We start from the raw sequence: 24,195 nt of genomic DNA on the forward strand, positions 1-24,195 counted from the left end.
GAAAAGGGAAACTGCATGCTCTCATTCCTGCACACTTAACCAACATAGTAACACATCGTCTGTTTTAAAGAAACCTTCAATCTATCGCCAATTAGTTTTGAAGGCGGGGGAGGGGGGAGGAGGGGTAGGTTAGGCACCTAGCCATGATGATGCTTTGTAACTTTTTATATTCCTAAGTGTTTGTAGTCTATATAATGAATACTGGACTTGATATTTTTTTTAAATACTGCTCGATGATAGACTTATATAAACTTAACCAGTTTACACATTATTTTAGTTACGATTTCAGAAACATAAGTTGAATGTATGTTTACTCCAAAGGTGTGTGACGTGTAGGACCAGGGTTGGACAGTATTTTTACATGTCTTTTGTGTGTGTTTCTTGTTTTTCTCTGGGACTGTGGTGTAGCGTGTATGCTTTCCATTGGTTGTCCTGACAGGAACGCACACGTGTACACGTGCACAGGGAAGCGACCTCGATCCACACGCACATGCATACACATCCCTCACACGTCAGATGGGAGAAACTTTTAGTGATGACCTCTAACCCCACCCTTCATCCCTGTCCACCCATCCCGAAAGCTGAAAGACACTGTGACTCTCTCCCCTCCTACTTTAATGTAGCTACTTCCATAGATATGGTGATTATTTGGGAAACAACCAAGCAGAGGAAGGTGTAGCTAGTCAGCATTTGCTGGGATCTGTCTTATGGGAGCGTCCTCACGCTCGCCAACTTAACTGCCATGATGCATTGTAGAATCTGTTTTTTTTTTAACATGTCTTTTTATTAATGCTATCGTGTTTTTATAAACCGTGACAAGGGACTCAATTATCCATAGAGACGTACTTCTTTTAATTTTTTACTTTTGTTTACACCTGCAAGAGGGACGACGCGGTCTTTCTTGTGGCTTTTTTCCACAGTGATTGTTTATAGCCAAAATTCTCTTTTTTTATATCTAGCCAAAATCATGAGTGGCCTACGATTCTTATGCCTTAGTAGTGAAATGTATTAAAGTTTTGCTCTATTTTACCTGTAGTCTTACAATGTGAAACTGGAATTAAGGCTACGCGGAAGTGCTGTATATTATGTGGTGCTGTGATTTGGGATTAAATGAATTGGGAGATTCCTATCAGTTTCTTTCAGTCTTCCTGCTCATTTCGCTGCTGCAACCTCATAGATGACCCTCACTGCATTTCTCTCCATCTCTCTTTGCATCTGCCTCTCATTTAGTGACAGTATTTCATCTGTTTACCATCATGCCCCTGTTCGCACATACGTGCTGAGGATGCCAGTGTGTGAATGTGATCTTTAGAAAATGTGTTTTGCATCGACATTCATGTCTGTAGTTTCTATCACAGTAACTTTTATTGCCGCAAGTGTTCTCGAACGAGAAGACTTAAAGATCTGTACACGATCTTTACCAACTATAACAAGCCTTCAAATAAAGAGCCTGCCTGATTATTTTAAAAAGGAAACTCAAGAGCTTTTGCTTGGAGCTTTTAGCTGTTCTTGCCTTCTGAATGTTTCATGATTGTTTTTCCTTTGTGAAACGACCAGACTCGTATGAATCGGAGCCCTGAAAAGAAGCTAAAGGACTAGAGACTGATCCCAATCTCACCCCTGTCTCTATGGATGGGGTAAGTCTGGGGGCAACCCCACTCTATCCCCCTCCCCCAGCTGCACACACCATACCAAACCCCTTCCCCGGGAGCAGCAAAATCTTCAACCCAGCTTTTGGTACTTTTTTTTTTTTATCCCACATAGTCCCCATGCAACTTCTTTAACAGGTACAATGGCTATTCCTTCACATGCTTCTATGATGCAAGCATATTGATAAAGGTTTTATGTGTTAGCATCGGGGGCATATTCTGATATTTGTAAATGATAGGGATACAAATGTAAATTTAAGTTATCTCCCAAAAGGCTTCGCTCGCTTTTGCTTCCATTGTGCATGTTTCTTTTATTTTTTTCCACCCATAAAACGAACGTACTTTTCTGATGTGACTGTTCCAACTGAACTAGGTCCCTATGGAACTGTGGAGACCATACGCAGTGCTGGTTTGGGGGGAAGAAAGTTAGCGTCACGCAATGCACGGGAAGCTCTCTCTCACTCCATTCAGGTAAACGCACTGTGCCCCGCCCCCTTTCTACCTGTCGTCCTCCCTGATAGCGTTTGCGCCTGACCGTGTATCCGCTCTATTTCTCCTCACCACCACCCTACCCCTCTTATAGATTCCTCACTTCTCGTCACGATTGCCAATGGGGTTCTCTAAAACACCAGTGTTATGCTATTATCTGCCAAAGGGGGGGCGGGCGGCGGGGGTGACCGTTTACTGCTTCTGTGGTTAGTATTCTTGGTAACGGGTGGGTGCTTGGTGCTATGATAACTGATCTGTTGGTTTAGCTTTGGAGAGAATGTGGTGATCGTGTCCAAATGCAGATGAGTAAATGGCATTGTTGTGGTTGGTCAATGAATGAAAGATCACTTTAAATGAACGCTAATTTTACAACTCACCTAGAGTTAGTTTTGTAATTTTTGAATCTATTCACTTGCTTATAGTTTAGCATAGATCATTGATCAGATTAGACCATTAGCATCTCCTTAAAATGGACGAAAGAGGTTTATTTAAAGCTTGACTCTTCTGTAGTTACACTGTGTACTAAATTAACCAATTTTCAATGCAGCATAAAAACATGGCTTCTGTTGTACAGCGAAGTTCATTGATTATTATGCCAGAATGTGCATTTTCATTTTCTGTTGGTCCTTAGTACATGATATAACTCAAAAACTACAGAAAAGTTACTGCTTTAAATTGAAAAATTATAAAAACTCTTCAGTCATTTGAGCGCAATGCAAATGGTCTAATCCAATTCAATGACCTATGCTAATCTAAGCTAAAAGTGCTCCCGCTGGACAGAGATCTGCTTAACGGTTTCAAAAATAATAAAAGTGAAAGGATTAACTCTATGGGAGTTGTAAAATGAGCCTATTTTTTTTTAAAGTGTAGTGTTCCTTTAAATCAGGGGTCACCAAACTTGTTCCTGGAGGGCCGGTGTCTTGCAGATTTTAGCTCCAACCCTAATCAAACACACCTGAATGAGCTAATGAAGATCTTAATAGGTATACTTGAAACACCCATGCAGGTGTGTTGAGGCAAGTGGGAGCTAAACCCTGCAGGGACACTGGCTCTCCAGGAACGAGATTGGTGACCCCTGCTTTAAATGAATGTCAAATGTTAGTAAGACTGGCTGATAAAAGGTGAGTGATTGTGAGTCTAGGACTTGACAGATATGGACCTTCCTTGAGGGTTCCTCCAGTACCGCCGACCTCACCTGGCCCCTCTTCCATGTGCCTTTTTGTTTGTTTATTTGATTTAACCCCTTCCTCCAGGCTTCTCCGAGTCTACTCGCCGCTAACGCCCAGCTCACCGCCGCCCTCGTCGCATCCCCAGTGCTAGTTGTTCAGTGTTAACCACTGCTTGAACGCATCCCCAAAAGCTCTGCGACTGAACCCAAGACACGACTTGCCAAAAATTATTCGTAAGACTCTCATTTGGACTCAGTGACACAGGCTACATTTATTTTTGAGGTCAGTGCTTCACACATTAATCAACCACAAGCAAATTGTTCTTTTTAGAAACTTTCTCATTTCCTAGATTGAGTTTCACAATAAATTTTGAAGTGTACAATAAGCAATGTAGTCATTGTTTACCAAAATGTTTTTGTATGGATTAGATTCAGGGGCATGGGTTAATCTGAAAGGTGCTACCTGTTCAAATGAGAGTCTGATATGATGTTTGTGTTTGAAATGGCTTAATTTAAGATAAATAGGAGGCAGATTTAGATGGCTTATTTAATAAGATTACATACAACGTTTCCCAACCGTGCACCTGGAGGCACACCAACAGTACATATTTTGTATGTTTCCCTTATCTGACCAATTAACCTCAAGTTTTGGAGTCAATTGTTCTGATAAGTTGATTCAAATGTGTTTGATTAGGAAGAGCTTGAAATGAGTGCATCTAAATCAACTACTAAAGTTGTGAAACATAAGGTTGTGTACACTATTAAGGGTTCTGGTAAGAACACTAATGAGCTTGGTTAACTACATTAGAACACTGAGTGACATGAGAACGTACTCATTGTACAACATCAAAACTGGAATTAATAAACAGCAGAACTAATGTTATTCATATAGTTATTTTGGTTTTTAAAAGTACATTATAGCTAAATAGTTTTATCTGTCTAAATAGTTTACACCCCCAACATTTCAAACATTAACCCATTATAAATGTTTGCTAGATTGTTCTTAACCTGTCTAGCTATATTCGTTAATGTTAAATCTTGTTTAATAAGATCTAGAAAAACTTCTCGTTTGATGATTTGGTTAACATGATTCATTTTTTTGCGTTTTCAAACTTCCATTAAAGGCGCCTGGTAAGCATTGATGTTTACTGATTTTCATGGTGCATTAAGGGACTTTTTAGGAAGTGAATGTTTCAACGCACTGGAAGTATTTTGCGATTTAAGAACGCAATTTAAACTGGTGACTCCTCGATCAGTGCACCGACTAGGTTTAAATATAAAGACGCATGCAATGTGTGGTGTTGGTGTGCCTCGGAACAAGGTTGGGAAGTACTGCTGTAGAGGAATGTTTTGTTAAACAAATGGCTTCAGCTGTAGGGGAAATTCATGTAAGGGAAACTTACAGGACCTCTCCTCCAGAGGGCGCATACAGTGAAGTGTGGTTTATCTCAGTAGAAGGTGCTGTTCTTCATGACCTTACATCCACATATGATGACAGTTCTTCTTTACCAAAACATGCATAGACATATTACGTCCTCGCATGCATCATCACAAACTAGCTGTGGATAAAAATAAGTCCGTAGTCTGATTAACTTGTAGAAATAAATTAAGGCTAAATTTGAGATCTTATTCTGGAGGAAGAGAAAACTGTGCATTACCTGAAATAAGATACCCGTTATCCAGAGATGATCCTCCCCTTGTCAGTGGTATGAAGATCTGTGATATGCAGGTATTTGTGGTTGACATTTCTGTGATGCCTGTGGCGATAATGATGACAGTGGTCAGTGGCAGATATCAGAGGTGTTTGAGAGCAATCTTCCATTCAGGGTATCAGTTCTGTAATATTTAAACAGACCCCTCACCTCTTTCAGCCTCCTTTTCCCAAGTCCCTTTGTCTAGATGATATGCTCCACAATTTCCATGGATAACCGAATGTCCTCGACTTCTTTCTCCCTTGATATTGTCACCCCTCTCAGACAATAACTCAACTTCTAGTGTTAGAAAGCTCCAGCATTTTCTTTTGCTTTTCCTTTTATTTTTAAAATCTCTGTAAACATAATCCCTCCTGAGTAAAAGGAAAACTCCAGTACTTTTGCAAGTAAAAGTGCGTAGTTATAACACTGATTAATGAATTAAGTATAATTTCCATTGCAGGTCATAGGATATGAGCTGGTCGTAATGCTTTTTATCACCTTCTGAATATATGCATGCTTTGTTAATGTGTGTGTATATTTGCAAAACCTTGCAACTGGTAAAGTGTACTCTCCTACACCAGCTTCTGCATGAACACTGTTTGGCATCGCATGCTTACTGCAATAAACCAATACTACAACAGTATATGCCATGTTGTACTCATTTACTTAGTTTTTTTTCATAGTCATAAGCTGCATCCGAAATCGTCTACTACTTAGTAGGTACCGTATTTGAATTTATATTTACTGCTATGTTCTATACATTATAAACGTTAGTATGAATGCAACTCGAACGTCCTACATCCGCCATTTTGTCATGATCAAATGACCTACCTGCGTCAGTTGCGTCGCTTTACTCCCATTCATGAATTCTCTTGTGGGGCATCATTGGAGAGCATAGCATGCATGGGATGCGCACTTCAGAATCTCGCCGGAAGTAGTATGTCAGCGGGGTAGTTTTGGACTCCCATAGTATATACGCTTAAAAATGGTATGCAAGTATACGATTTCGGATGCAGCTATAGTTTTAAACAAAGTTTTAGTAAGTTAATGTTTTGTGTTGTTTTCTTTTTATTACACGATACATTTTTTAAATAACGGTAGCAGTGTAGTTTGGCAATTGCAGACTTTAAAACTGCTTGATCTAAAGGTGATTTACATGACAGTAGCTATGCTTCCATCCACCATTTTGGATATGTGTAAAAAGTTGATGAAAACGGCCAAACATTTTGAAAATGCGTATAAAAAACGTATGCGCATAACTGAGTAGGATAAACTTATTTGATTTTATGCACAAACTACGCATAAACTACGATGGAAACACTTTTACCAAACAAATTCCAGTATGCACATTAAAAAAAAAAAATCAAGGGAATTTGTTATAAGAGATCATGTGTTGATAAAAAAAATGGACAAACCAGCAGGCTGACCATATTGTAAAACATCCGAAATGTTGTTTTGGTCATTCTAAGGTGTATTAGTGTTATTATATTATTAATGACCTCCAGCATTGTCAAGAGCATCTGCATCTCATGCCTTCAAACACCACCACGCGTTCATCGCGTGTCGGCATTGTTTTCAGAGGCGTAGGTCATTTATTAAATAAGGAAAAGATTCACGCAGCTTCTCCTACCACAGCAAATTCCGTTTTTACTTTTGACATTTGGCGCCAGTTAATCAGGAAGTGACGATTTTCTCTTTGACTTTTTGATTGGATTGAAACGCTGCTTTATTCAAGACTCTTATCCGATATTTCAGTTTAGCGCATAAATTTAATTAGTATCTTTGGATGGAAACATAGCTAGTGGTTTCACCTAAAAACCTGCACATTTTTGTCAATTAGTCAATCTTTTGGGGGCTTGAAAATGAAAACCACAAGGATTTTGAGGATTATGCTATTAAAGTCGCAGCGTAACCTTCAACATTGTCAAGTTCTGAAAACCGAAGTTGTGAGTGAGCATTTTATGTAATCAGTCAATTGACGTGCAAATACTTGACATGCAAAACAACAATTTTCATGCATTGGGGATCATTTTTGACAAAGTAAATTAGTTTTAAAAACGTAAGCAATTACTAATTACATAATTAAAATAGTATTTAAATTACTTATATACTTACTGAGTCTGAAAAGTAATTACATATTTTTAATTACTTGACTCAATAATACTTAAACTCCCTATAAATCTCAACATAATACAACTTAAACTCTTTTAATTGTTTAAATTTGAGTCAAATATGGCCATTACAAAAAAATGAAAATGCTAAACGTATGTATCAAAAAACAATGTTTCAACGTTATGACACCACATTTCAAACATGCCATATATTGTCATAAATTTCTTAATGCGTTTTTTCCTCAATTGTCAGCCAAATCTTACCTTCTTTAAGACTGTTATAAAAAGTATCTCAACAAAATATTTACAATTTACTTTCATTTACTCTATTGCTCTGTATTTATATATTGTCATGAACTAAATTGTGCACATGTGCAATTGCAGAATGTACCCTTTTAGCTGAAAACAGAGGTGGACTTAGGGATTTGGGGGCCCTAAGTGTTTCAGGCCCTAAGCATTGAAACATTTTCTTTCTCTATAGTTACATATTTGTTTTCTCTGTATGTATGTATGTATGTATGTATGTGTGTGTGTGTATATATATATATATATATATATATATATATATATATATATATATATATATATATACATATATACATATATATATTTATTTATTTATTTATTTTATTTATTTTTTTTTATTTTTTTGGAAATAATCTGCTGTTATTTAAACTACCATCTTAAAATGCTAAAAATAAAGTTTAAGTGGAACCCTTACCTTCTTAATGTAAAAATTAAATACAACAAATTCACACACACAAAAAAAAAACAAGTTCACAAACTAATTATATGTATAGTTAATAAGCCATATTTGTGATTTAGATTTTAATATTTACATGTGCAGTAGGCTACGTAAGGAACATTCCACTGTTTATGAGGGCCCCCGGTTTTGAAAAGAAGTAATAACATGAAAATCTTAATGGTTCTAGACAGATTTTACAACCTATGATAGAACATTTAGAAATGAGCTATATGATTAATTTAAGAAATATTTGGCATGGGTCGGGGCCCCCTAAATTTCCGGGGCCCTAAGCGGCTGCTTACCATGCTTATTAATTAAGTGCGCCCCTGGTTGAAAAAAAATCTGCAAAATATATTTGCATTGCAAAAAAACAAACAAATAGATGTTAATTTACCATATTTAAGGCAAGTACATAAGTAATAAATTAAATTACAAATTAAAAGCAATTCCTTACATTACTTTTGTCAGCAGATAAGTAATCGAATTACAGTGACTAATTACTTTGTAACTAATTACACCAACATATTTTGAGACAAATCTATGTGCGGGCATCCTTCTGAGGGATCAATTATTATCTGTAAACATGAATAAAAATAAGTTTTTTTTTTTTAGTTTTTAAGTACAGAAGAGTGATGTGTCCTAAATATAGTAAAGCATTGTGTGTAGTAATAAACAATTGTAGAACAACTAGGCATGGGCCGGTATAAGATTATGACGGTATGATAACCTTGGATAAAAATATCATGGTATTGAGATTACCGCTCTTAAATATATTCTTTTTAAATGTCTGGGTAAAAACAACAACTTTTTTCCCCTTTAAGCACAATATATTCTATTTTCTATATATCTGCTGTCTTCATTAGTTTCAAAAACGCATTTCTTCACAATTTAAAACGGCATTTTTAGATATCTTTTCAGCTGGAAATACTGTTGTCCTAGATAACGTAAATTTAAAAAATGTTACACATACCTTAGGAACGATACTACAGAAAATTTTGGCGGTTTTAAAACCTTGACTTTTCCAAACCGCGGTATACCTTGAAAAGTTATCGTCCCATGCCTAATAACAATTAATTATTTATTAAAGAAGAGATGGTTAACAGGCCTGGGATCTGCTTCTGCATCTATTTTCAGTCTAGAGCAGTAATTTGTATGTCGTTTAAACTGTCCCAAGAACTGCTGCTTGGGTAAATAGACATAAACTACTGCCAAGGACAACAGGTGTTCTTATAAAGCGGAGGGCACCAGTAGGCGTGTGAGGTCTTTCCCTGCCCTTCACTAAAAAGCCTCCAGTAATTGGTCCCAGTGCACTGTGTCCCGCCTCTCACACCTTTTGGGCAGCACAACCCGACACCCCCATGACTAGTACTCTTATTTATTGGGGTGCAGTCACGTGTGCAACTTTTGACCAGGATAGGAGCACTGGGCAGCAGAAGTTCTGCTCGCACCTCCACACCGGCACCTCAGACGAGTGGAGTCTGGCCTCTTCCTCCGCGGTCAACAGGATTTAGAGCTCTAAAGTGCACATTACTTCTAATAATAAGGGTTAGAGGGATAGGTGTAAAAAGATGACGGCTGTTGTCGAGACGCAGATGCAGTATAACAACACCTACATGATGTCTACTACGCAAGACTACATGATTCAGGAGGATGATTGGGACAGGGACCTTCTGCTGGATCCTGCCTGGGAGAAACAGCAGAGGAAGGTATGTTTATGTCAGTGTAGTGAACATCTTTGAGGGTTTGATGTTATGATGGTGTGTGTTTATATTTACCTTTTGTTTAACTTTTACAATCAACAGTAATTAGTAATTATTCCTCTAAGGTTATTATTTCTAAAAGGTTTTTATACATTTTATATCACTGTATGCATTTGAAGTATCAATATATTTTTTCCCATTTATTGTGTAAATTGTAAAATTATTTTTATATTTTTTGGTACCATATTACATACTAGTCCCGCCAGGACTTGGCAGGGACTATTTTTGTCATGTATATTAGCTAAATGTGTGTGTATATATATGTGTGTGTGTGTATGTATGTATATGTATGTATATATATATATATATATATATATATATATATATATATATTTTTTTTTTTTTTTTTTTTTTTTTTACTTTTAGCTAAATGCTACACCTACTACAATAACATATATGCTATTAACATTCTTGTTAATGTTTTTCTTTTACCATTACAATATTTGTGTTGCCTGGTTTAAAAAAAATGCTAACATGCTACAACGTAATATTCTACTATCTATTCGGTCTGACGAGCAAGTTTACAGGTCACGCAGCTGTTGGTTACATTCACAGTTTTCCCTCAGTGTTGTCTTACCACATCCCCGCCCTCCTCATTCAGTTTGTGGCTAATTTTACTCCGTCTTCATGTAATATATGAGCCTATAAAACCCTGTCATTAATTTCAATAACGAACAGGGACGTCCGTTAGGCGTTCGTTAAATTTCAAAAGTTTGAAAATCGCCTCAAAAAGCGCGGGTAATTTGCACTCTATTTGGAAACTACTCTTTTAAAACTTACCTGTGCTTTCAATGATTAAATCGCCGCTGTTTTATTCTGAAAACACCGGCTTTGCTATGTGATGAAGTGGCCAGAGAGGTTTGGCTAAGATGAAGTGTTTAAAGATCATCCGGCTGACAGAAATGACAGGTGACGTTAGTTAGAGCTCGTGCCACACTCCGAAGTGACGTCAGCCAAGACGACTGATTGATCTCTGCAAGCAGCAGATTTGTGGTCTCAAAATCAAAGACGTTTGTCGAGACAGAAATAGAAACGTCAAATTTATAAGCTACCTTTTTATTTGGATTTTTATTGTTAAAGAAAAATACAAATGTTTTGTGGCAGCTGCTGGCTTAGAATATGATTTTATTTATTTATTTACATATACGTGTATGCCTATATAGGCAATCCTACTTGGAAAAAATACTGTAGTAATTTACACTATAGTGATTGTGAACCATATCACAGTAAAGAGCATTATACTGTATTTCTATATTTATATTAGGCTAGACCAGGGGTGTAGTGGAAATTTTAAAAGTGAGGGGAACAGCTGTATGAAATCCAAAAGTTTACATTCTTAATCACCTGTTTCTAAATGGTCTGTCTCAAAAAGTGAGTGGGACATATCCCCCCATCCCTCCGATTGCTACGCCCCTGGGCTAGACCTACTATTTAAATATTATAAAGCATTTAAACTGTTTACACCACTTTGTTAATGGTACAGTGTACTGTAGTATTTCCTATAGAGAAATACTGTAGTATACTTTGATTTTTACTACAGTAAACTATGGAGTATTGTAGTGTAAAATACTCTATAATTTTATTAAAATACTAATTGGGTAATTTGTTTATAACTAATTGTGTTGTGTTACTATAATATATATATATATATATATATATATATATATATATATATATATATATATATATATATATATATATATATATATATATATAATTTACTATTAATTACTACAGTTTTTTTTCATGGTTACTTTTAAATGTATTGAATATTAAGTAAAGTGTAAATGTCTTCAGAAATTATTAGGCAAGTTAAAAGGCATTGCATGAACCATAAAGGTGTCGCACAAAGACTTGTTGGCTAGACCTGACAAAGCTGAAAGACTTCAACAGATGGTGTGAGAGCAAGAGAAGTGCAAGGAGGGTTCATTTCAGTCTGTGAATAAACATGGCCTAAAAATACTCCTAAACCTTGCCGCGCCATCTCCCGTATTCCTCCCTCGTTCCCTCCATTCTTAAGACTGTCTTTTCTCAGCTCCTTGGCCTGTGCAGTTGCTCCTCTGTATTCGACAGCAAGCAAAAAACAGCACCATGTCAATTGTCACTATTTTAATAGCGCACATTTTAAAGGTGTACATGGTGGTGTTCCATAACCAGCACCTCTTACCTCAGACTTTAGATATGTCGACACTTATCTTCAGTCTCAAAACTGATAAAAAGACTAAATTTAAGAAACTAGTCCACTTTTTACATTCAGCTTGTTTTTTAATAAGAGATATTTTATTTCATGTGCAAATAATAACATGCCCACTAGTGTCTTTTGCATGATTTGACTCATCATTGATACATCATAATTATGTAATTGTGATTACATGATGCTTTTGAAAATATACCTAGCTTATAATCTCATATAATATTGGGTAAGTTACTTAAGTTAAAATACTAAATGCATAATTAAATTTTTATTTCAATTACTTTTTTCTAATTACTTTGTCTAAGAATGTAACTTAGTTACTCAGTAAGTAGTCTATTTACTTGACTCAATACTAAAAATCCACATAAATCCCATTGCATAGACACTAAAAATTAAACTCTTAATTCTTTGCAAATTTTAGGCTAGTTTTTTGAGAAAATAAACACTTAAATGTTATAAAATATGTGTGAAAAATCGAAATGTTTCAAAGTATTGACACCATATTTCATACATAGTGACCTGAATTTTCTAAAATATTTCATTGTTTCTTAAGTATGTACAATTGTTTCATAAAACTTTCGTTTAGTTAATTAATAATATTATTTATTATATACTTTATTATGCAAAACAGCAGAACAAAACATATAGGCCTATACAATTACTTTGAATTGAAGTAAACTTCATTTTTTTCCCTTAAGCATATGCAATTGCCTTGATAAGATGCATTTTCTTTAGTTGAATTTGTTTTATCTTGAGTTAAAATAATAAATAATAATAAATAAAATACTTTAAACAAATTATTTTATGTTTAAAATAATAAATTAGTTAAAGATTTTAAGTAAAAATATAAAGTTGCAGTGAAAAAACAGCTTAAAGTCCGGCAATTATATCTGTTTCAGGTTTAAGTCTGTGACCAGAAGGTCTTTAAACATTCTCCTCAGGCATGTAAGATCAGCATAAGGAGCTGATATCACAGCGTAAATATAGAAAGTGCATCATTTTGCAATGAAACGAATATGGGGGTTGCGCGGGGCGGGGGGTTCTGCACCTGTTCGAGCTCCCCAGCGCACATATCCTGAAGTCTGAGTAATAAAGTGATTGTCAACATGCTGTTCCATCTGATATCTGTCAAAAGGCAGCAGAAAATAGACAAATCGTTCCTAAGTGTTGCTGTGCTGTTGACTTGTAAATTCTGAGTTTAAATTCTGTCACAATCTGGCTTTAAATAGCTGACGCTGTCCGCTAGCGTTTGCTCTTAAATAGCATCCATAACAGAAAGAATATAATATATCATAATGCTGCCACCTAGAGGACACGTATTGGAAATCTTTTAAATGACATAAAAATAGTGATTTTATGACTAAGTTAAACATTTAAATGAGGTCTTCTCAAAAGTTTTAACAGACTAGTAGCGCAGCAAATGCTAATGCAGCTACTGGTGGCAACCTCAATAGGCTATTCATCTTTATTTCTCTAGCGCTTTTACAATGTAGATTGTTTCAAAGCAGCTTAACATAGAATTTCTATTAAATTGAAACTGTGTCAGTCCAGTTTTCACTGTTAAGTTTAGCCTCATTAGCATATCCTTTGGAAAGGTTGGGTTTTTAAGAATTTCAGCTTTGTAAAGTAAAGTGAATTCATTGTTGTGGCAAATTTGTGTGGATTTCTCTATTTCTATTCTGCAATGGTTTAGTCTCTTAAAATTATATTTTTAATTAAACAACAAAACAAACCAAACAACCAATCTCCATTGACTTCCATAGTGTGAAAAGAATTATAATGGAAATCAGTGGGTGGGTAATTGAACTTAGAATTATCAATTTGGCTAGAACTAGCCCTCTAAAAACCCCTTTGAATGCTAGAAAACTTGATAGGTAGGAAAAAAAAAAAGATAGCTTTGGCCTAATAATTCATGCAAATCAGACGTTTTGAGCAAAATAAAAATTAAAATGTTCTTAATGATTATAATATGTTATTTTATATTGGTATATAAATACATCTCATAATAAATTAATTCTTGTCTTCAGTTCTATAGACTTTTATTTTTTAGAAAATCTATTAGCATGATGACTTAATAAAGTATAATTTAGTTACATTGGTAACACTTTATTTTGATGGTCCATTTGAGTATTAGTAGACTGTCTGCCTAATATCTGTTGATACTGCTCCTTCAACAGTCATTTAACTGACTATAAGAAACTTTGCAGGTCAACTTATACTAACCCTAACCTAACAGTCTACTTACAATCTAATGAGAATTAGTTGGCATGTACAACAAACGGACCATCAAAATAAAGTGTGACCGTTACATTTTCCCAACTCTAACATATTCACTGCACCTTGAGAGATAGACGTTTCTATATGTATATCGCCCTTGGAATGATCTTTGACGTGCATCGAGATGTAAACAATATCTACACATGGCCCATGTGAATTATAAATATCCCTTACACAGTCCGGTCATGATCCGTATTTGCTAACAAATGGTTATTCATCTGGGAAAAGTCAATGTGGATGATCAAATTAAGTTGACGTCTGTTATCTGTGGTGTGAAGTTGTTTCTTTCTGCCAGTCATTTTTGCTAGGGCCGCTTTTGCTTCTGTAGCTGAGTAGAGTTACAGTGTTTCCGCTACAGGCTGACCTGCTCATCAGGGTTTCGATATCATAAGAACACGGCAGTCATTCCCAGAGCTGAAATTCATTGGCACACTTAAAGTTTCAGATCAGATTCCGATTGTGGCGTCATTTACCTATTTGACTCGAGCAACATTTGATTTTTCCCAATCATGATAGTATTCAAAACACATTTTAAACATTGTAAAATGTAAACATATACAGTTTTTAGCATATTATCAGAGAGATTTATATCCGCTTTCGTCACAAATGCATTTTAATGCCCTAAAAAAATCTGTATTTGCTTGTTTTAAAATTAATTAACTACATAAAGCTATGTTGGCCACATATTTAAACGCTTTAACTGCGTACATTACATTTTTTCTTAAATACAGAATATATTTTAGAATGAAATATGTGTTTTTTTCAGTGTTAAATAAAAAACCAAAGCTTCTCAAGCAATCTTTGACAAGTAAAAAAATATTTAAACAAAAGAAAGAGGAATTAAGATGTTTTTATGACACTTTGGGGGTTCTGAGTGTTTTAGTATTATGTTATGTAATGTACAAAATATAAATGCATTATTGTTAACTAACTCTTTCCACTGATTTTTAATGATCCTTCAGTTTCTCTCTAAATAAGATTGAATTGTTATTTTTAGCTACCCTAAACTTTACTCCAACTGTAAAATAAACAATGTGTGTGTGCGTATATATATATATATATATATATATATATATATATATATATATATATATATATATATATATATATATATATATATATATATATATATATATATATATATACACGTATGTATGTATGTATGTATGTATGTATGTATGTATAAATATATATGTATATATATAATTTTTTTGCTGACTTACTAGAATAACACCAAGCATTGAATTAATTATTAATTGTTTAATCGTACATTAATTGTTATTCGCCACGATTTCCGTGCATTATATGAAGATACTTGTATGTTGTGCATGTTTTAAAAAAAAATCATGGTTAATTTTATAACTATTTATGAAATGGAGCTACAGTGCTTAGTGTATTCACCTTATTCTCTGCGTATGAGCGGGCGCAGCCATTTGAATCTTTTTGGCTCGAAACTTCCGGTCTCATTCACCTCCATTCATTTTAAGAGGTTAAAAACAGCTCGTTATGCTGCTTGATGTTGTAAACTGATCTTTTCGTATTACATTATTCTACTTTTTATGTATAGTCATGCAAACACTTGTTTGTAGATCGTTTTCTGCCTTTTATTAATTCTAGTCATTTCTCCCATAGGCAACTGAATCGCAAAAACGAGCGCACTTCCGCGTTGTAGAATAAGGTCAATATAAGTAAACCCCTCACAAATCTCTCTTTTAAATTAATATTTTTAATAGGAAGTTATACAATATTATATTTATGCATATATACTAGTCAGTACTGAAACCAAATCTGGAGCTCATCTAACAAAATAACTTACGATAACACCCAATAACTAGTACAGCCAAATTTAAATGTTTTAGAAAAATATTAAAAACAGATTTACAAAAAGGAGGAAAAATGTAGTTTTAAATTTTGGGGGTTGTAATTATTTTACCAGAGAGAAGGAAAGCCAGGAATCGAACTCGGGTCTCCATGAGCGTCTTAGTGCTATGTCGACACTCTAACCACTAGGCTATTGGCACCGACCTAAAATATGATTAATTATTTGATAAATCTGTTTTTGTTTAAATGCACCAGAATACATTGCCTATATTCACTGAGAAATATCTATGTATCTATCTCACTCATTCTGTGTCAAAAAATGTATAAATAAACCAAGCACAATTCTTAGTCTAAACAAAACTCCCTTTTATCATTTGCTGAAAGTCCCCCAAAATATATATTTTTCATGCGTCCTATTGTGCATTGGTGTCATTGATCATTTTTGCATTATTCCTCCAGAGAGAAAGTGTTTGAGAGCACAGCGATGCGGCTGACAGATTGTGTGCACAGATCAGATGGCAGTTGCTATTCCAGAAGCTCTGGCCATGTAGGGCAGCAACTATAAACTACCAGAGGAACACAGGCCTCACCATTACAGTGTGTGTGTGTGTGTACACGCGAGACTGTTTGTAAATTTGTGTGTTTAGCTTTGTGTATATATTAATGGACACATGGTTTAGAAATGGTACTATGTTAATGCTAAGGTGCTACCGTGATGTACCTTGGAGAACAATGTGGATTCTGCGGTATACAAGTTAACCATAGGGTTTTTCAGTTTTATACCATAATATACCGTGGTAACCCTACTTGTAAGGGTTGTGTGTGATGTTAAGGTGATATTTTAAGAATAAGCTGTAATGTGGTCTCTGGTGTCTAATGTGACTTAAATTGTGTGTGTGTGTCTGTCCATCTGCCCAGATCATTACTGATGCCCTTCAGCGGTCTAAGATAGAGAGCATTTGTTTTTTTATTATAATTCTTTAACTAGTATGTACAATTAAATACACCTGTTAGATAGATAGACAGACAGACAGACAGAGAGACATGTAGATCGACAGACAGACAGACAGATAGATAGATAGATAGATAGATAGACAGATAGACAGATAGATAGATAGATAGATAGATAGATAGATAGATAGATAGATAGATAGATAGATAGATAGATAGATAGATAGATAGATAGATAGATAGATAGATAGATAGATAGATAGATAGATTTGAATATGGATGAATGGATTGATGCCAGACCTATCATTGCACCGATAGATAGATAGATAGATAGATAGATAGATAGATAGATAGATAGATAGATAGATAGATAGATAGATAGATAGATAGATAGATAGATAGATATGAATATGGATGAATGGATTGATGCTAGACCTATCATTGCACCCACATATAGATAGATAGATAGATAGATAGATAGATAGATAGATAGATAGATAGATAGATAGATAGATAGATAGATAGATAGATAGATAGATTTAAATATGGATGAATGGATTGATGCCAGACCTATCATTGCACCCATAGATAGATAGATAGATAGATAGATAGATAGATAGATAGATAGATAGATAGATAGATAGATAGATAGATAGATAGATAGATAGATAGATAGATAGATAGATAGATAGATAGATAGATAGATAGATAGATAGATAGATAGATTTGAATATGGATGAATGGATTGATGCCAGACCTATCATTGCACCCATAGATAGATAGATAGATAGATAGATAGATTTGAATATGGATGAATGGATTGATGCCAGACCTATCATTGCACCCATAGATAGATAGATAGATAGATAGATTTGAATATGGATGAATGGATTGATGCTAGACCTATCATTGCACCCACATCTAGATAGATAGATAGATAGATAGATAGATAGATAGATAGATAGATAGATAGATAGATAGATAGATAGATAGATAGATAGATAGATAGATAGATAGATAGATAGATTTGAATATGGATGAATGGATTGATGCCAGACCTATCATTGCACCCATAGATAGATAGATAGATAGATAGATTTGAATATGGATGAATGGATTGATGCCAGACCTATCATTGCACCCATAGATAGATAGATAGATAGATAGATTTGAATATGGATGAATGGATTGATGCTAGACCTATCATTGCACCCACATCTAGATAGATAGATAGATAGATAGATAGATAGATAGATAGATAGATAGATAGATAGATAGATAGATAGATAGATAGATAGATAGATAGATAGATTTGAATATGGATGAATGGATTGATGCCAGACCTATCATTGCACCCATAGATAGATAGATAGATAGATAGATAGATAGATAGATAGATAGATAGATAGATAGACGGATGGATATGGATGGATGGATGGATGGATAGATAGATATAGATATAATATAAACTGTAGTATATATTGATACTGTACATAATTATATTCCCATAGTAACTCATGCTATGCGAGTAAGATTTACTCACAAAGACAGAACATATTGGTAAGGAAACTCTTCGGTAAGGAAACACACACACACACACGCGCGCACACACACGCGCGCACACACACACACACACACACACACGCACACAGAGAATTTTCTTACATCGTATCCTCAGCACTCATCAGTCACACTTCTGTGAAGCCATTAATGAGTGCTGCCACAGTTCATAAATGTCGAAATGTGAGATGCCTCAAGTGTGTGTGTGTGTGGGGTGACTGACATGTCATTCCTTTTAGATGATTTCAGATTTTCCATTATCATAATTCAACTCAGAGATCGAATTTGACAACAGGATTCATAACTTGACATAGTGTTTGACTTTTTTCTTCTTTGTAAATAAAACAATCTTAATACATTCACACACATGAAAAATTACACATTAAATTATAGCAAATAAAAAGTTTTTGAATCATAGTACAGTAAAGTGTATTATACTGCAGGCAAGGCATGGGACGTTAACTGTTTTCAAGGTATACCGTAGATTGGAAAGGTCAAGGTTTTAAAATCGTCAACATTTTCTGCTATACTGTTCCTAAGGTATGTGTACGATTTTTTATTTACGTTTTTTAAAAATATATTTTTAGGACAACAGTATCTCCAGCAGAAAATATATCCAAAGATGCCATTTTAAACTGTAAAGAAATTCATGTTTTTGGAACTAATGAAGATAGCGTAAATAAATAATTCATTTGAATTATTTAGCCGGACATGTTTACTGCTCCAAAATATTTTAAACGTTTCACAAAATAAGATATATTGTGTTCAAAGGGGAAACAGTTTTAGTTTTTTTACACAGACATTTAAAAAATATATATATATATATTATATAATATATAAAAATATATAATTTAGTTTATCCAAGGTTATCATACCGTCAGAATCTTATACCGTACCAGCCCATGACTACTGCAGGCTAAATATTATAGTAACACTTTGTTAATGAATGCTAAAGCATAGTATTAACTATAGTGAACTGATAGACTGTAATAAATACTACGTTTTTACAGTAAACTAGTGTAGTATTTGTAAAAACTACAGCATTGGTCATTTGTTTACATTGCTATTTGTTGTATTATCGTAGCAACTATAGAATTACCAAAACAGATAATTTCAAGTACTTTACTACAGTATTTACTATAAATTACTGTAGTATTTTTTTTCCATGTGGTTATAAACAAAAAGATGTATTTACCTTTAATCTTGCTTGTGAAATTATAAATTAGCATTAGCGCTTCATCCGACATCTCACGGGGAAACGTAGCAAAGTGATTTAAATTTTAACGAATTAGATGCTCCGCCCCTAAAGTTAACCGTCACCGGAGCTTGCTTGAGCAGATGAAGCTTATTCAAATGAAATGTCGTCAGTAGCAGTTGTTTGACACGGATTCAACGCTTCACGAAATTGTAAGTAAATCTTGTTATGAAATATTAATGCCTGAGATTATTACAATAATGTGCTTCCGATAATCAATCTTTTTATACTGCTTTCCCATTGTTTACTAAGTAAAATGGTGACGTGTTTGACGGTTGCACTTCCAGTAGAAGCGTATTTCGCGCATTAACTTACATTATCTTTAATATAAAAATAGTTAAGATTGAAGAGCTAGAGACGCTTTATATTTCACTACTCTGCATTTCCTGATGTGAAAGGATACAAACAATCATGCCTTAAAGCACTACCTGGTCAGAGTTGAACTCGATAAAATCTAAAGTGCCAATAAAAGCAATTAATATATATATATATATATATATATATATATATATATATATATATATATATATATATATATATATATATATATATATATATATATATATTTAAATGCAAAATAGCTTTCTATAATTAAAAATTATTATTTTATCCAAATTTTATGTTTGCTAATATGCATTAGAATTTAATTAGCAACATGCTAAAGGCTGCCTCAACAGAAATGACTGACATTTTTTAGTTTGAGACATTGGGAGTGAATCTGGTATTAAGACCTGGTTAATTAGCTCACAAGATGAGGGAGAAACATTTACATATACAGTGCTCAGCGTATATGAGTACACCCAATATGAGTTATATGAGTATATTTTATCAAATTTTCAGTGAATATGGGTAATATATATTAGTGCAATTGAACAAAACAGATTTATTAAACAGACATTTTTATTCAAATAATATTTTAGTCACAGAAAATCAGGAAAGATAATAGATTTAAATTCATGCAAAATATTGCAAAAAAAAATTACAAACTAAAACATTCAAGCCATCTGGTGAAATTGTTTTGATATTGCAATATATAAATCACAGCAAAATAAAATATTACTATATATATGTATATATATATATATATATATATATATATATATATATATATATATATATATATATATATTTATATATTTATTTATTTATTATTATTATTTTTTATATATATATATATATATATATATATATATATATATATATATATATATATATATATATATACACAGTGTTTCCTCTAGGATTTTATCCAGCTGTGGTGGCAGGCCTTTTTTACACAGATCTACCATTTACCTGTGGCGTTATTTCAATGACAAATGTCGTGAGCGCAGTATTAGAAGTCGAGATCGCATTTATGCAATAGCCTACGAGCATGCGGATCTCCTTGCTTGCGCGCCGTTTTTTTCTGCTCGTGCACAAAACTTCTTTCACGCCCCCTCAAATATAAGCCGCTTTAAGAGCGCGCTTTTAAACACTGCTGAAGTGCGATTTAGTGCGTTTATGTAACGAGTATGTCTCCAGCATTTATTAGATTTGCTAGTAATATTTCCGGTATTAAAGGTCACAGAGTTTACCTCTTTTTTATGATTTAATATTAATATTATGGTTCTTCTAAGTGTGCCAGTTTAGGTTCAGTTTAAAACACAGTTCAGATTTTTTTATTATAATGTGTTAAAAAGTGTCATGTTGGGGGCGTGTCCACAGTTCGCTGATTTAGGGGTGTGTTGCATCACATGTAAATTAGTTTCGGCTTCCCGCCCAATGTAACAAGGGGCGGGGCCATGAGCTCACCCGCTCTGTGTTTGCAACAGAGTCAGACAGGCAGACTGAGAGAAGCAGGAGTGAGAGGATCACCATTCAGTCGTACATGTACGACTCGGACACAGACCAAGCAGAGAGTACAAAATCATTCGTGTCCTTGTACAGTTTTACAGCCAACTGTGTGCTAGTTTCAAGTGCCGAGCTTGTACACAGAAACTAATAACCACGCACACTGAATTAACTTTGACTGAGGCACCGGATATGCCGCTCGAAGCCACGACACGGTACACCAGACACCAGACAGTGCTAGTTAAGATCACAGGGAGCTTCTGGGATTGTGAGAAATGCAAACGGCTGAAGTATAAGGTAGACTCAATGAGAAGTACACATGTTTGCAAACCTACCTAAAGATACAACCAATAATTCCGATTAGAGCGATAATGTGGAGAATATTGATCTTGTGTTGAGCCCAATGAGCCTTACATCTAAAAATAGAGCTAGCGTGTTCCTTTAGTGATATCGCTTCGACTCACACTGAAAATGGCGGACGTGAATCAACAAACTGAGGATTTGACGTGATCATATCGGCCTGTCAATCAATATTGGTGGGTGGGGGGACCGCACTCCTACGCAAAGTTGCGGTCGGTTTGAAAACCGCTCCAATTAGTCCACCGTTTTTTATGTTGTTAAATTGAAAAAAAAAAAGCACTGGGTGTGTTTATATCACCCCAATATGACAGTCTATACACCATACATGCACATATGTCTGTCCAAACAGCTTGAAAAGTAGATTTTTTACCATAGGTGCCCTTTAATATTTAACTTTATTAGGTAAAACTGAACAACTTGAACAAAAGCAAGTGATGCATCAAAGTTTGATTTAAAAAATCCTGAATGCTTCTAAAAGTCTTTATAATCACTATAATAAATTATAAAAATAATAAAAAACAATTAGTTAAAAAATCTTCAGTGATATTAATGAAACGACCTAGTTCCAGAAACGTTCTACTTCTCTGTTTTGTCGTCTGATTTTACGGTCTTTTTCTTTTGACCGCCCCCCTGTCTTTTAAAAGAATATCTTAATGGCGAAAGCGTCAAGTATAAAAGCCTCGTCCGTTTCACGAGGTGCGCGATGCGGTGCCAGGCGATAGTATAAGTCAGCCTTAAGATGTTTGTTTGTTTTTTCTGTAGTTCAATGGTTCATCTAACTTGTCTTTTAGTACTCTTCAATTTGAATACATTTATTTTACCACAAATTTTGTAATTTTGCATTTTCTCTTTATGTGTATGCGTGCTTTTGATATTGTGATATACGTCTTAAATTTAATACTTAATGGTCTAAAAAGGTCTTAAAAAGTCTTAAATTTGACTTTAGGATATCTGCAGAAAACCTGACGCCAAAACAACAGCTTTATTAACATTCTGCGTCCTTTAAAAACAGTAATCTGAAGCATGTACATACTCCAAGGGTATCGTACTGTCATATTTGTAAATTGCACCGTGTCTAGTTTTACAAATGTTAATTTTGACCAATCAAAATGCAGTTAAGAAGATTCAACTAGCCAACGACTGATGCTGATGTTGTCATGTGACTGCTTTTTGCTTTGTTTCAACTAATTTGGTTCAGAGCAGTCGGTCTGGAACCAAAATGCTGCCTCATGGATCATTTTTAACCTTGGCCTGGACCTAAGGAAACATATTAGGATGTGGTCACACTAATGTTGTATAAGGCTGCGAAAAGGGGCGGGATTAAACAAGATGATTAGCCTTTGATAAAACAAGCGATTGCTTGTGATTTTGCAGATCGAAGTTCACCAAGCTTGAATTTTGGAATGCAGTGACATGTGGCAGTGACTTGTCACATGATCTTGTGTTTCCGGTCTGCTGCATTCACATGCGTACGAATGGAAGTCTATGTTGCCAAATCTGCAGTGTGACCACGACTTTGCAGGTGTGAAAGCCCCCATAAGTGTAGATTCTGTTACACTCATATTTACAATTTGTCACTAAAATAACATGTGTAAAAAGTAGGGGTGTAACGGATCACGGTAATCCAAACAGATCACAACCCATATATTTTTATTTTCCACTTAGATTAATCCTTCATTTGTAATGATCACAGAGAGATTGCCTCCCGCATCGTTCAAATCACATGTATTAAAGCATTTTGGCTTCCCTGTAAGACATGAGGATGATGAAAGAAGTTGTGGGGGCACCTAAATGCTTATCATATTAACAGTTTTAAAAGTGTTTCTGTCACTACTTGTTTAGCCTGAATTAATGCAAGCTGCAAGATTAATCATTAATAGTTTGGGATCTCAGTTCAAACACTCGTGCAAAATAAATGATAAATGATGATGATTTACATGTTTAATAATCCAGGGGTTTTCAAACTGTGGGGAACATTTTAAGGGGCGGCACGAGACATTGAGGCATGCACTCGAGTAAATTATGATGACGATTTTCATGTGTTCACTAGAGTGAATCTGATTAATGTTAGTTTCACGTCTAACTATCAGGCACGTGTAGAGTTAATTCGTAAAATATACACAAATAAAATGGACCAGGTGCTTTTTAAAACTAATGACGGTGAATGAAAGTAAAACCGGTGAGCCGTTCTGAATCAAATCAGCAGGATGCCCTTCTGGATCTTTCACTTATTTTGGAGATACTATTGACTACCTTTACATGGACATCTGTAGTCTAGTTATTTGCCTTAATATAGTTAAGGTGTTTACGTGAAGTGCTTTCATGTAAGTG

At 34.7% G+C, this 24,195-nt stretch overlaps 2 protein-coding genes across 4 annotated transcripts in view; both read left to right on the plus strand.

The window, feature by feature from the left end:
* Positions 1-5,643, plus strand: part of rbm14b (RNA binding motif protein 14b) — a 16,741-nt gene extending 11,098 nt beyond the window's left edge. For 2 of the 3 annotated variants that reach the window (XM_056460964.1, XM_056460965.1), the window contains exon 5: positions 1-5,643. This exon is cut by the window's left edge and continues 529 nt beyond it. The gene's annotated coding sequence lies outside the window, so the exon portion shown is untranslated. The other variant, XR_008838063.1, reaches the window with a different exon arrangement.
* Positions 5,644-9,250: 3,607 nt separating this feature from the next.
* The window catches only part of actn3b (actinin alpha 3b), an 82,808-nt gene continuing 67,863 nt past the window's right edge, over positions 9,251-24,195 (plus strand). Inside the window, exon 1 of the mRNA XM_056460966.1 lies at positions 9,251-9,562. Coding sequence (XP_056316941.1) covers positions 9,425-9,562 — 138 coding nt within the window. The 5' untranslated portion in view covers positions 9,251-9,424. The remainder of the gene's footprint in view (positions 9,563-24,195) is intronic.

The sequence above is a fragment of the Danio aesculapii genome, chromosome 7 (assembly GCF_903798145.1).
Source record: "Danio aesculapii chromosome 7, fDanAes4.1, whole genome shotgun sequence".
Lineage (NCBI taxonomy): Eukaryota > Metazoa > Chordata > Actinopteri > Cypriniformes > Danionidae > Danio > Danio aesculapii.